General features: G+C 66.8%; 1 protein-coding gene across 2 annotated transcripts; it reads right to left on the minus strand.

The window, feature by feature from the left end:
* Positions 1-130: 130 nt before the first annotated feature.
* On the minus strand, positions 131-12,826 carry PDE1B (phosphodiesterase 1B). 2 transcript variants are annotated; one of them, XM_062597473.1, is made up of 15 exons: positions 12,686-12,826; positions 7,469-7,582; positions 6,634-6,812; positions 6,141-6,207; positions 5,696-5,812; positions 5,341-5,481; positions 4,436-4,536; positions 3,664-3,789; positions 3,439-3,540; positions 2,966-3,086; positions 2,711-2,792; positions 2,496-2,622; positions 2,125-2,261; positions 1,775-1,889; positions 131-1,699 (listed from the first exon to the last, which is right to left on the minus strand). In XM_062597473.1, exons 3-14 carry the CDS (start codon positions 6,780-6,782, stop codon positions 1,792-1,794), a joined length of 1,368 nt encoding a protein of 455 aa, XP_062453457.1. In that variant the 5' UTR covers positions 6,783-6,812; positions 7,469-7,582; positions 12,686-12,826; the 3' UTR covers positions 131-1,699; positions 1,775-1,791. The 2 variants fall into 2 exon arrangements, with proteins under 2 accessions (XP_062453457.1, XP_062453456.1); XM_062597472.1 differs by having other exon boundaries at positions 6,634-6,816.
* Between the last annotated feature and the right edge of the window lie 1,636 nt (positions 12,827-14,462).

Raw genomic sequence — 14,462 nt, forward strand, 5'->3', positions numbered from 1 at the left:
CTTTCCCCAGCTGGGAAGGGGCCCAGGCATCCTGGCCGGCCACCACCTCCCTGTTGCCGAGCCCTCCACTCCCCTGCTGCCCCAGTGCTCCCGTTGGGGTGGGAAGGGGACATGGTGCCGGAGCCAGGTGCTGGTGGTGGCGTACGGTTTATTAAGTGCTCGTTAGCGGCGGCGCTTCGTTTCACATGCGCGGGTGCAGGCAGGCGCGAGGCGGAGCTGGGCCAGCAATGACCGGGTCGGAGACACCACAAGTTACCGCATGGTAGAAAAGTACGGACACGCACGGGATGTGCCACGGCGGCCAGGCACTGGGCTGCGGGCAGAGCAGGGCAGGGCAGCGGGCGTGGAGCTGGGGCTGCTGCAGGCACACCGGAGCCAGAGGATGCTGCAGGCACACCAGAGCCAGGGATGCTGCAGGCACACCGGAGCCAGAGGATGCTGCAGGCACACCGGAGCTGGGGCTGCTGCAGGCACACCGGAGCCAGAGGATGCTGCAGGCACACCGGAGCTGGGGCTGCTGCAGGCACACCAGAGCCAGGGATGCTGCAGGCACACCGGAGCCAGAGGATGCTGCAGGCACACCAGAGCCAGGGATGCTGCAGGCACACCGGAGCCAGAGGATGCTACAGGCACACCAGAGCCGGGGATGCTGCAGGCACACTGGAGCCAGAGGATGCTGCAGGCACACCAGAGCCGGGGATGCTGCAGGCACTCCAGAGCCGAGCATATGGCAGGTATGCCAGAGCCAGAGGGTGGTGAAAGCATGCCAGAGCCTGGGGAGCCCAAGGCATGCTGGAGCCAGAGAAGCCAGAGACATGCTGGAACTGGGGATGCTGGAGGCACACTAATGCCAGAGGCACACCAGAGCCAGAGTTGCCAGAAGCATGCCGGAGCCGGAGGATGCTTGAGGCACACTGGAGCCAGAGATGCTGGAAGCACGCTGGAGCTTGAGGATGCTCGAGGCACGCTGCAGCTGGGGATGCTGGAGGCACGCTGGAGCCGGAGATGTCAGAAGCATCCCAGAGCCAGAGAATGCTTGAGGTGCACTGGAGCCGGGGACGCTGGCACCAGGGGTTGCTGGAGATGTGCTGGAGCTGCAGGATGCTCGAGGCACGCCAGAGCCAGGAATGCTGGAGGCACGCCGGAGCTGAGGATGCCGGAGGCAGAGGATGTCGGAAGCCTGCCACGGCCGGGGATGCTCGATCCCCAGCACCCCTGGGTGCTCAGGCCGGATGTGTGCGCGTTGCAGCTGGGAGCTGTGCGGGAGGAGGCTCTGGAAGACCCGTCGGGACCAGCAGACCCAGGGACGGGTCCCACGGAGGACCCCCGCACCCACCCCAACAGGCAGCACCCGTTTCACCCGCAGCCACCCAGCACCGGGGCGCCTGCGGTGCCCCCCGCGGCACCGTCCGGCCTCGGGGTCCCGCCGCGCCCTGGCACCACCCCCACCCCGAGCTCCGGCATCCCCTGCTCCGCTCGGCACCCTCGGTCCCTCCAGCCTGGCCGCGGGTGCCCGTGCGGCAGCCCGGTGTCCGACAGGTCCCCGCGGGCAGGACATGGGGGCCGAGCGGCCAGGAAGCTCCTGAACTTGGAGGTCGGAGTTTGTCGTTCCCCGGGCGGCTCCTTCCTTGCAAACGGCGCTGAACTCGACGGCATCGAAGACTTTGGATCGAGCTGCATCGCTCGGTCGGGCGAGGACCTGCGGGTCCGGAGGGGACGGTGGGGCGAGCAGCTCGTCCCAGCGTCCCACCGGCCGCCCGTCGCCAGCACCCACCTCGCTCCCTCCTCGGGTTATTCCACGTCGCCGTTCTGCTTGTGCCGGCTCCCGGGCGCTGGCAGCTCCTCCTCGCACGGCGGCAGCTCCTCCACGGACATCTGGTTAGTGATTCCTGGTGACAGGGACGGACAGGTTGGAGCGGGGACGGGGTTCAAGGCAGCCCCCTGCCCCACGGCGCCCCATGGAGACACCCTCCTCCCCGCTGCTGAGTCCCTTCCAACTCGTCGCACACGGGGGTTGCCCCATCTGCCACCACCTTCCACGGAATTGGGGTGGGCCGAGTTCTCCTGCACCCCGGATGCACCGGCCCCACCACGGATCCCACAGCCGGCAGATCCAGCACCCACCGCTAGCCGCCCGCTCCTTCCACTTCTGCTTGTTCTCCTGGATGTACTTGGACCAGGTGGAGCGGAAGCTGGCCAGATCCGTGTTGATGTCCCCCAGCTCCAGGTGCTCGTCCAGAGACTGCTGCCGCCACTGCGAGCTGCAGGGAGGTGGGTGGCGAGTTCGGTCAGGCTGCCCAGGTTCGCGCCAGCCCAGCCCCCCAAATCAGCAGGTTCCCCCGATGCCTCCTCTGAGGTGGAGCCCAGTCACATCCAGGACTTCCCACCCCATGCAACGGACTCAGGGCAGGACTAGGAATGAGATCCAGGAGTCCGGGACTGCGGGCACGTCCCCATGGCTAGTGTCTGCCGTGACCGTGGCCACAGTTCCCGACCTGGCTTGCTGGCTGGCTGTTGGGTTGCCCTTGGCTTTGGCACCGTCCTCCACAAGGGGCAACACCATCTTCTCAGCCACGTCAGTCAGCACCGAGAAGGTGGGCTCCACGATGAAGTCAATGAAGCCTATGGCGGCAGGAGGGGGGGGACAGCGGTGTCAGAGGATGACCATCCCCCTCCACACAGCGGCCGGCCTCGGGGGGCCGTGGCTCACCGATCTGGGACTGGGCCACCAGCGTGGAGGTGCGGTCGCAGAGGGGCGAGAAGGGCAGGCCCAGCTCAGCCTCCTTGTCACCCTGGCAAGGGGAAAAGGTCCCAGTGACCCCATGCAGCTCAGGGATGCTGCAGGCGACACCGAGGCGCTTATGGGGAACCGCGCAGGGTTGCAGCATCCACCTGTTGCAAACCTCCCTTGGGGCTTTCCAGGAGCTGCATCCCACTGCGGGCCCAGGCGTCCGGGAGAACCTACCTGTCTGAAGAACTCCTCCATGAGGGCTTTGGTCCAGCGGCTGTGCACCGTCCACTGCTTGGTGGGGTGGCTGATGTCGGCAGCGTGCAGCAGCAGGGAGAGCACCTTCGATTTATCGATCCTGGGGGGATGGGGACAGCGGTGAGGCCGGGGACCAGCCCCACTCGCCACGTTGAACACGGCCTGGCCACGCTAGCTCGCGCGCGTGCAAGCAGGTCCAGGCAATGTCGTGTCCCTTCTCGCGGGCACGAGGCTGGCAAAAGTCCTACCTGCAGTTTCCTTGTGCACACACATGCACGCAGATGCATATGCGCACGTATAGACGTTTGCACACACACGCATCGCACACACACACACCCCTACAAACACACTGGCATGGTGGCACAAGCGTGCATGAATGTGCACACACGCCAATAAACGCAAGTGCACGTTTTTGCAAACGCGTGTGCACATCCCTCACGCCCCGCACTCACCGCTCCAGCTGCTGTAGGGAGGTTTTCATGGACTTCACCTGCTGGAAGTGGCAGGACATGTCGGTGGCCAGAACCATCTCGATGACCAAGGCTCGCAGCTCCCTGCGCAGCGCGGAGAAACACACACCGTCGTGGCCAGCTCCCCAGTCCCGGGGTGCTCAGCACCCTCCCCGGGTGCCCAGGCTGGGGACAGGGAAGGGACAGCAGCGGGGATGGAGCCCTTACGCAAACTCGTCTTTGGTCAGGTTGACGAAGATGTTCATCTCGTCGTCTTGCATCATGCGGAAGACAGCACTGATGTGGTGGTTCTCCAGCACCGAGCGGTCGTTGTAGAGGATGGCGCACTCCGACCTGGGACGAGAGGTGACGGCATGGCCCCGGTGCCAGGGGGGCCCTGTGCAGCCATGGGTAGGCTGAGCTTCTTGCCAGGGGACACGAGTAGGGGGATGTCCCCAAGGTGCCAGCTCATCTGTACCCTTGGCCATCCCGGGGAGCCCCAGGTGTCCTGCGTGTCCCTATCTGCATCCGTGGTTGCACTGGTGACCTCTTGGTGGCCTGCGTGTTCCCATAGTACCAGCACATCTGGAGGTCCTGTCATATCAGTGCCACCCAGGTGGCCTGTGTATCTCCATGGTGGCAGCACATCTATATTCCTGGCCACAGCGGTGACCCCTAAGTGTCCTACTTGTCCTCGTGGTGCCACCTACATCTGCTTTCCCAGCCAAATGGGTGCCCTGGATGTCCCCATGGTGTCCTCACACCTGTATTCCCAGCCATCTGTATCCACCTAGGCTCAGGTGGCCACCTGGCATCCTACATGTCCCCATAGTGCCACCATATCTGTATCCCTGGCTCTATGGGTGCATCCAAGGTGTCCTCTGTCCCCAGCATGCCACGTGGCCCTTCCATGCTCCTCAATGTCTCATGGGTCCCTGTGGTGCCAGCAGCACGTTCCGAGCCCTGTCTGCCATGACTGTGCCATGCCACCTGCCCTCACTTGGTCTGGATGTGGAAGCTGTTGGTGGTGCCCGTGTGCTCATAGTCGTGAATGGCAGCAGCAAAGATGATGGCCAGGACCTCGATCTCCGTCAGGTAGTGCTGGGGGAGAAACGGGCATCAGGGACAGAGGGTGCCTCGGGGGGGACAGGGACATGCACCCGAGGGGACAGTGAGGAACATCTGAGTGGGACACCATGGGGCACCTTTGTGGGACAAGACTGGAGACCCTGAGGGGGGGCAGGGCAGGCCAAGGGGATGCTCAGCCTCAGGGCTCCCCACGGGCAGGTCACACGTGGGGCTCCGTGTGTGTGTACAGCCTCACATGTCACCACACACATGCATGGCCATGCATGACCAGGACGCACGTGTGTGCGCAACAGGCCCGTTGTGACTGCGTGTGTGCACACGTGTGTGTGACATGCAGGTGACAGGGTGTGAGACCCTCCACGTGTGTCCCCAAGCCTCACCCAGGCTGACGGAGGTGCTGGCGGGTCACCCCCATCCCCATCACCGTCTGCTCATCCCTACAGCGTTTCCATGGTGACAACAAGGTCGCTAGGTGGCGCCATCTCCGTGGCAACCAGCATCACCCAGTCGGGCTGGACCAGCACTGGACACCGTTCCGGGGACCGGGCCTCATCCCGGACACCAGGAACCGGCACTGGGTGCTGTTTTGGGGACCAGGCACCATCCCGGGGACCGGGCCTCATCCCGGACACCAGGAACCGGCACTGGGTGCTGTTTTGGGGACCAGGCACCATCCCGGGGACCGGGCAGCACCCCGGGAACCGGTGCCCGGTGCCATCCCAGGTGGACAGCACTCCGGGCAGCAGCCAAGCGCCGGGCGCACGCGGACCCGAGGGCACGCGGCCGTGCCAGGGCGGGTGACGCCGTGCCACGTACCACCATGCCGGTGCGGAGCAGGAAGCAGTGCACGGTCTGGGTGACGTCGGCGGCGTGGACCTGGTTGTGGTAGGGGTTGCGGTACTTGCCGTAGCCGGTCTCCAGCGCGTCCAGCAAGGTCATGAGGAACACCGTGGGGATCTGCGCCCGCGGGCGCCCGGCGGTTGGGTGCCCAGTCGTGCGAGCAACCCCCCCGCCCCCAGCCACCGCGGGCACCCACACACCGGCACTTCTGCAAACGCCTGTTCACAGGCGCGTGCAAACTCGCCCGTGGGTCCGCGTGCCCGCCTGCAGCATCCCCGGGGTTGGGGGCAACCCCACGCGCTGAGCAGGCACCTCCCCAACCCGAGCTCGCCTTGAAGCGGCTGTTGAGGTTGTGTCGGGTGAAGAGCTCGAAGACGATGGTCCTCAGGGCGTGATCCTCCGTCACCCGGTTCAGCGCGAACACGTCGAAACACCACAGGTCGAGGCCCTGCGCAGGGAGCGGGCGCTGGCAGTGCCAGGCGGCACCAGGGCATGTCCCGTGGCGCCTGGCCATGCCCAGCAGCACCGGCAGCACCTGGAGACACCCAGGGGTGCCCGGTGGTGCTCAGAAGTGCCTGCTGACCCCAGCAGTGCCCAGTGATGCCCAGCAATGCCCAGTAACGCCCAACAGTGCCCAGTGATGCCCAGTAGCGCCCAGCGATGCCTGGCAATACGAGGGGACGCCTGGCGCTGCCTAACGCAGCCCGGGGTGGGGGGATCGGCGTGCCGGGGGGGCAGCTGGCCGGGGCCGTGGGCATGCCGGTGTCCCACGGTACCTTGAGGCAGTTGAGGACCGAGGTGGAGTAGCTGGGCCCCACGGCTGTGTACGTCCGGCGAAACATCCTGCAAGGAGGGACGAGGACTCAGGGCTGAGGACAGGCACGGGTGCCAGGGGACCGGCCTGGGGACAGGGCACAGCCTGCAGGCACTGGGGGACACCCCAGGGTGCTAGGGAGCAGCCTCTGGGTCCTAGAGGACATTTGGGTGCTGGGGGACTTATGGGTGCCAGCGAACAGTTCCTGGGGGACATCTGGGTGCCAGGGAACATGAGGGTGCCAGGATACAGCCTGTAGGGCCTGGAGGACATCTAGGTGCCAAGGAACATCTGGGTGCTGGGGGACATCTGGGTCCTGAGGAACATCTAGATGCCAGGGAACATCTAGGTGCCAGGGATAATCTGGGTGCCAGAGGACATCTGGGTGCCGGGGGCCACCACCACCACTGCAGCGCCCAGCCTTGTTCCCCACCACCACCACTCCACCAAGGCACCTCTCGACGAAGATGCCGGCCTGCACGGCGTGGACGATGCTGCGAAACTTGGGCTTCTCTTCGGCGCGGCGGCCCTTGGCCCGCGCCTGCTGGGTGAAGGTGGAGGCCAACCAGTCGCGCACCTCCGAGGGCACCGCGTCCGAGCGCATCTCCTGCAGCTCGTCCTCTGTGTCCAGTATCTGCCTGTGGACAGAGCGCCGCCGGGAAGCTCGTGGGATCTTCCCCAACTCCAGTCCCGACTCGGTTCCCACCACCACTGCCAATGCCACCGCCACTAACGCCGCCACCACCGCCAATGCCACCAATGCCAATGCCAATGCCACCACCACCACAAAAGCCACCACGACCACCACTACTGCCAATGTCACCACAGCCAACACCATCTTTGCCAACGCCGCCACCAATACCAATGCCACCACCACTGCCATCGTCACCACCACTACTGCCAACACCACCACTGCCAATGCCATCACCGCCAACACCATCACCACCACCAAGGCCACCATCAACACCAGCACCACCAATGCCACCATCACCACCACCAGCCCCACTGCCAATGCCACCACTATCGCCACCACTGCCACCATCACCACCACCATCACCACCGCCAATGCCACCACCACCACCAAAGCCACCACCACCATCAAAGCCACCACCACCAGTGCCAACATCACCACCACCACTGCCAACACCACCACCAGTGCCAAAACCACCACCACCACTTCCAGTGCCACCACCATCACCGTCACTGCCACTGCCACCACCACTACCGCCACCACCAATGCGACCACCAAAGCCACCACCAACAACAACACTGCCGCCACCACCGCCGCACCTCGTCTCGTCGATGTAGACAGCCTCGAGCAGCGACGCCGTGTACTCCAGGTTCCTCTTGAGCTCCTCGATGTTCACCTCGCCCGTCTCCAGCTGCTTCACCATGTAGCGGAGCCTGCAAGGCCGCGGGGTCGGTTGCCTTGGGCCAGGCGCCTGCCCACGCGCGTGCACGTGCCTTGCACGCATGCATGTGGCCCCCGGCGAGGGGGCCTGCACAGTGGGTAGCTGCACCCGTGCAGCCTAGTGCAGGCTTTGCATGCTCCCTTGCACGCTTGTGTGCACAGGTATGGGCTGTACACATGTATGCACTGCTCATGCACCCACGCACAGGCTTGTGCATGCTCTCTGCACACTTGTGCACACGGGTATGGCCTGCACACACATATGAACCACTCATACACCCATGCACAGGCATGTGCATACTCCCTGCACACTCGTGTGCACAGGTATGGGCCACACACACGTATGCACCACTAGTGCGCACACACACACATCCTGCACGGATGCGCACAGCCACATGTGCCGCCCACATGCACACTTATGAAGGTGTGTTTGCACACCCACGCTCGCCCCCACCTGCTGCACAGGCACAAGCACACGGCTCAGGGAGATGCTGCGGAGCCCGCGCCAGAGGGGTGCGCCCAGCACCTAGCACCCAGCACCTTTCATCCAGAGCTCAGCACCTCGCACGCAGCACCCTCCCTCAGCATACAGGTCCCAGCACCCTGCACCCAGCGCTCAGCACCCAAAAACCTTTCATGCAGAGCTCAGCACCCAGCAGCCTGCACCAGGGGCCAGCACCCAGCACAGAGCCCAGCACCCTACATTCTGCATGCAACACCCTGCACATGGGTGTGTCATGCACAGATATATACACACGTGCACAGAGGTACATGCACCATGAATGCACATCTGCACCCACCGTGCATGCACATATCTGCATGTAGGTGTGCACGGCGTATGCATACATCCATGCACACCTGCGTTTACGTGCACGCATGCACACCCACGCAGGCTTTCACAAGGGCATGCGTGCATGCACATTCCCGCAGACACCCGCATGTATGCACACACAGCTGCACGTCGCATGCAGGTGCACGGCCACGGCCCCGTGCACGTGCACACACATGCACGCCTGCACACGCATCCGCTGCACCGGCACGCACACGCATCAGGTGCGCACGCTGCTGGCAGCCGAGCACCTCGTCTCGCTACTCCCCCGCTACGGGCAAACCCTCCCCATCTGCCGCACGCCCGTGCACGTGTGTGTGCCTACACACACACACACCCCCGGCCATCTGTCTGTCTGTCCGCATGTCTGTCATCGCACCGGTGTGGGGGAGCAGAGGAGGCGGGGAAGGAGGGGGCGGACGGGGAAGGAAAATCCCATCTGGACGCCCGGGAAAACGCCGCCTTCGCGGCCCCGTCTCCCGCTGCAGGCCGCCTTGCTCGCACGCCGGCCGTTCCCCGGCTGGCACGGGCGCCCGCGCGCACACGTGCCGCTCGCCCCCGTGGCACTGGAAACAGCTCCAGCTCCGAGTGAGAACCACCACAGAGGGAGTTTTCCGTGGCCGCCGGCTCCAAGATCCTACCCAGTGCAGACCGAAGCGGGAGCAGCACCCGCGGGGACATTCCCCCAACTTAATCAAGAGGTTATTAAAAAATAATAATAATAATCAAGCCGGAGCTGGGCAGCGGCGGCTTCCTGCCGGCTCCTCCGGCTGCCCGGCCGCCTGGCAGCCCTCCGCTTCGTTAGCGCTAATGAGAGCTGTCAGCCGGGGCGCAAGAAAGCGGCCGCACGCTGCCGCCGCCGCGGGGCTCACGCCGGGCGATCGGCCGTGCCGGGACGGCTGCGGCCGGCGGAGGCGGCTGGAGTCAAGGCATCGAGCCAGTGCAAGTCCCCAGGGGATTGTGCAAGGGCCTGCATGGTTGTGCAAGGCCGTGCGATGCTGTGCAAGACCCTGTGGGGTAGTGCAAGGCCGTGTGTGGTTGTGCGGGGCAGTGCATGGCCATGCAAGGCCATGCAAGTCCCTGTGGGGTGCTGCAGGGCTATGCATGGGTGTGCAAGGCTGTGCAAGGCTGTACACGTCCCTGTGGGGCCATGCATGACCGTACAAAGCCGTGCAAGCCTGTGTAAGTCCCTGCGGGGTTGTGCAAGGCCGTGCATGGTTGTGCGGGTCTGTGGATAGCTGTGCAAGGCCGTGCGAAGCTGTGCAAGGCCCTGTGGGGCCACACATAACCGTGCAAGGCTGTGCATGGATGTGCCAAGCCTCACAGGTCTGCGCAGGGCCCCGCATGGCTGTGCAGGGTCGTGCAAGGCCGTGAAGGGCTGTGCAAGGACAGGTGGGTCCATACGAGCCCGTGTGAAACCGTGCAAAGACAGGCAAGTCCACGCCACGCCGTGCAAGGCCAGGCAGGTCCGTGCAAGGCCATGCAAGACTGTGCAAGGTTGTGCAAAGACAGGCAGGTCCATGCAAGGTCACGCAGGTCTGTGCAAGGCCGTGCAAGGCCGTGCGAGGCCAGGCAAGTTCGCGCAAGACCGTGCAACGCTGTGCAAAGACAGGCAGGTCCGTGCAAGCCTGTGCAAGGCCGTGCAAGGCCCTGCGGGTCCATGCAAGGCCAGGCGGGTCTGTGCAAGGCCGTGCAAGGCCGTGCGGGTCCGTGCAAGGCCAGGCGGGTGCACGTGTCCACATCCCAGCCCGGAGGCAGCGTCACGAGCGCTGGGAACGGCGCCAGGGCAGCAGGGGCCGTGGGATCGCTCCGATCCCGGTCTGCTGGGACGGGAAAAGGTTTCCCAGCTGGAAATTTCTCCGAGAAGGATGGCGGCGGGGAAGGGAGGGGGGAGCCGGCGATTAGTCATCGCTGCTGCTCCCGATATCCCGGCTCCTTTCTCCAGGACACGGGGGGAAAAAAACCCGGCACGGCAGAGCCGCGGCGGAAAGGGGCCACGTGGAAAAGGCGCCGGGGCAGCAAGCGGAGCGACGCCGGCGCTAAACCCGCCGGGAGCTCCGTGCCGGGCGCCGCGGGGAGAGCGCCCGGCTCCGCGCCGCCTTCTGCGGGCCCCGAAACGGCGTCCGTCCGCCTGTCCACGCATCCGTGCATCCGTCCTGCAAACACCTCCGAACGGCGTTAAAAGCGTTATTGGGGCTCGCGGAGGCCGGGGTGGGGCGGGGGTGCAGCGCGTGCAAGGGGCCGTGCAAGGGCGCCTGCGTGGGCGTGCAAAGGGGCGCCCAGCGGCCCCAGACAAACGGCCCGCGCTTTCGCAGGCCCCTGGTGTGCGAGCAGCGGGTGCACCGGCGGGGGCAGTGGTGGGTGCAGCAGCAGGCACAGCAGTGGGTGCAGCAGCGGGCGCAGCAGTGGGTGCACCAGTGCACTAGTAGGTGCACCAGCAGGTACAGCAGCGGGTGCACCAGCAGGCACAGCAGTGGGCACAGCAGTGGGTGCACCAGTGGGTACAGCAGCGGCTGCAGCAGTGGGTGCACCAGTGGGTGCACCAGTGCACTAGTAGGTGCACCAGCAGGCACAGCAGTGGGCGCAGCAGTGGGTGCACCAGTGGGTACAGCAGCGGCTGCAGCAGTGGGTGCACCAGTGGGTGCACCAGTGCACTAGTGGGTGCAGCAGAGGGCACAGCAGTGGGTGCAGCAGTGGGTGCACCAGTGGGTACAGCAGCGGCTGCAGCAGTGGGTGCACCAGTGGGTGCACCAGTGCACTAGTAGGTGCAGCAGCGGGCACAGCAGTGGGTGCAGCAGTGGGTGCACCAGCAGGCACATCAGCTTCAGACCATGCTGCTGGGGACGCCTCAGCGGGGCGCTCGTCGCACATGCCTGCCCTCGCACGCCCTTGCACGCCCTCGCACGCCTTCGCACACCCTCGCACGCGCCCACTCAGCAATTCTGCTCTCAGCTCAAATGGGAGAGAGTTGGAGGGGGGGGAGGGGGGAGGGTCCTGGCTGGTGCATGGGGGCGCTGGGTGCATTGCATGGGGGTGAGCGCTTGGGGGGGTCAGTGGTGGGTCCGGGGGGGAGGAGTACATGTGCAATGGCCAGAGGGTCTGGGAGAGCTGGGGGGGGTGTCCTGGCTGGGGTGGGGGTCCCGGGTCGGTGAGGGGTCCTGGAAGGTCTCGGGGGGCCTGGATCAGTGGGGATCCTGTCATCAAGGTCCTGGGTGGGGTGGGAGGGTCCAGGGAGGGAGTCCCAGCAGGGGGTGCCGAGGGGGTCCCAGTGAGGTGGGGGAGTCCCAGTGGGTGGTTCTGGGAGGGCCTGGAGGGGGAGCTGTCCTGGGTGGGTGGGGGTCCTGAGTGGCGGCTCCTAGTTGGGGTCAGGGCTCCCAGTTGCAGGGGGGTCCTGGGGAGGGGGGTCCAGTTCAGGGTTGGGGGTGCTGAGTGGGGGCTCCGGGGGGGGGCAGTTGGGGTCAGAGGTCCTGGGAGGGGTCCAGCTTGTGGTTGGGGATGTTGAGTGGGGGGGTCCCAGTTAGAGTGGGGGGTTCCCAGTGGGGGGGGATCCCAGTTTGGTTGGCAGGACCTGGCTGGGGAGGAAACAGGTGGGTGCCAGGGGGGGGTGGGGATCGCAGGAGTGGATGCTGGTTGGGTGGGGGGGGTCACGGGGAGTGTTGTTTGGAGGGGGGGTCCTGGGGTGGGTGCTGGTGGGTGGGGGTGATCCCAGGGGTGGGTACTGGTTGTGTGGGGGGTCCCAGAGATGGGTGCCAGTTGGGTGGGGAGGGGGGTCCCGAGTTTGGGTGCCAGTTAGGGGGAGGGTCCCGGGGGTGAGTGCTGGTTGGGGGAGTGGTCCTGAGTGTGGGTGCTGCTTGGGTGGGGGGGTCCCAGGGGTGGGTGCTAGTTGGGTGGGGGAGGGATCCCGGGGGTGAGTGCCGGTTTTGGGGGAAGTCCCAGGGGTGGGTGCCGGTTGGGGAGGGGTCCTGAGGTTGGGTGCCAGTTGGGGGGGGTTCTGGGGGTGGGTGCCAGTTGAGGGGGGGTGCCGGGGGTGGATGCTAGTTGGGTGGGGGGGATCCCGAAGTTGGCTGCCGCTTGGGGGTGGGGGGGGTCCCAAGGTTGGGTGCCAGTTGGGTGGGGGGTGGTTCCTGGGGGTGAGTGCCCGTTTTGGGGGAGGGGTCCCAGGGGTGGGTGCCAGTTGGGTGGGGGGGTCCCGAGGTTGGGTGCCGGTTTGGTGGGGGGGGGGTCCCGAGGGCGGGTGCCGGTTGGGGGGAGGGGGGGAGTCACTCACAGCGCCCGCAGCTTGATCCAGATCTTCTTGCTGGGGGTTGACCTGATCTCCAGCGGCGAGGGGCAGCCGCCGGCGGGCTCCAGCGCCCCGCGGCCGCGCTCGGGCTCCGGCGGCGGGAGGCTCCGCGGCGCCTCCATGGCCCTGCGGCGGCCCCGGAGCGGCCCTGAGCCGCGGCGGCGGCGGCGGCGGCTGCGCAGGCAGCGCGCAGCGACCGCGGCGGCGCCGCGCCGGGACCCGGCGGGGCCGCGCGCTCCTACCGGGGGTGCTCGGGCCGCGCAGCGCCCTGCGCGCCGCTGCGCCGCCGCTCCCGGTGCTGCCGCCGCTCCCGGTGCTCCCGCCGCTCCCGGTGCTGCCGCTGCTCCCGGTGCTCCCGCCGCTCCCGCTGCTCCCGGCGCTGCCGCTGCGCCGCCGCTCCCGGTGCTGCCGCCGCTCCCGGTGCTGCCGCTGCTCCCGCCGCTCCCGGCGCTGCCGCTGCGCCGCCGCTCCCGGTGCTGCCGATGCTCCCGGTGCTGCCGCCGCTCCCGCCGCTCCCGGTGCTGCCGCCGCTCCCGGTGCTCCCGCCGCTCCCGGCGCTGCTGCTGCTCCCGGTGCTGCCGCTGCTCCCGCCGCTCCCGGTGCTGCCGCCGCTCCCGGTGCTCCCGGTGCTGCCGCTGCTCCCGCCGCTCCCGGTGCTGCCGCTGCGCCGCTGCTCCCGGTGCTGCCGCTGCTCCCGGTGCTGCTGATGCTCCCGCCGCTCCCGGTACTGCCGATGCTCCCGGTGCTGCCGCTGCTCCCGGTGCTGCCGCTGCTCCGGTGTTACCGGTGCTGCCGACGTTCCCGGTGCTGCCGTTGTTCCCGGTGCTGCCGCTGTTCCCACTGTTCCTGGCGCTCCGCTGCACTCGCTGCTCTCGCTGTTCCCGTTGTTCCCGGTGCCTCTGCTATTCCCGCTGCTCCCGCTATTGCCGGCGCTCCCGCTATTCCCGCTGCTCCCGCTGCTCCCGGCGCTCCGCCGGTCCCGGAGCTCGCCGCAACTTTGCCCGAGGCGGCAGCGGGGAGGGGCGGGGGGAGCCGGGGGCGGGAGCGCGGGCAGCGCCGGGGCGGGGGGACGGACCCGGGAGCGACAGCCCGGGGGGGAGGGGACTATGGGAGGGGACAGCCTGGGGTGACAGCCCGGGGGGGGGCAGTACCGGGGGACAGACCGGAGGGGACAGTGCCGGGGGGGACTGTCCGGGGGGGGGGGACGGTCCCTTCGCTGGCTATCCCAAACCCAGGGTGACCCAGGACCCATAAGGGACTATGGGGGGGGGACAGACATGTCCCCGGGATCCCCAAGGGACTGGGGGGGGACATGTCCCAGGACCCCTAAGGACTATGGGGGGGGGAATGACCCCAGGACCCCTAAGGGACTATGGGGGGGGACATGTGCCCCAGGACCCCTAAGGGACTATGGGGGGGGGACATGTACCCCAAGACCCCCTCCAGAGCTGGGGGGGGACTATGGGGTGCCCCAGAACTTTTCGGGGGGGCTCTGAGCTGGCAGGGAGCAGGATCAAGCATGGGGTGGGGGGGCAGCTTTGGGGCACCAGGGCGCCTGGGATGGCGCAGCGATTCACACAAGGACGATGCACGGATTCGCACGAGGGCGGTGCACAGATTTGCACGAGGACGACTCACTGATTCGCACGAGGACGGGGCACCGATTCGCACGAGGGGAGGGGGAGCAACGCGCCACGAGCCGCCGCCAGCGGCAGGGAGCATCAGCAGCTCGTTACTGCTTAATCTCATGATTGATGACAGC

The sequence above is a fragment of the Rhea pennata genome, chromosome 29 (genome assembly GCF_028389875.1).
Source record: "Rhea pennata isolate bPtePen1 chromosome 29, bPtePen1.pri, whole genome shotgun sequence".
NCBI lineage: Eukaryota > Metazoa > Chordata > Aves > Rheiformes > Rheidae > Rhea > Rhea pennata.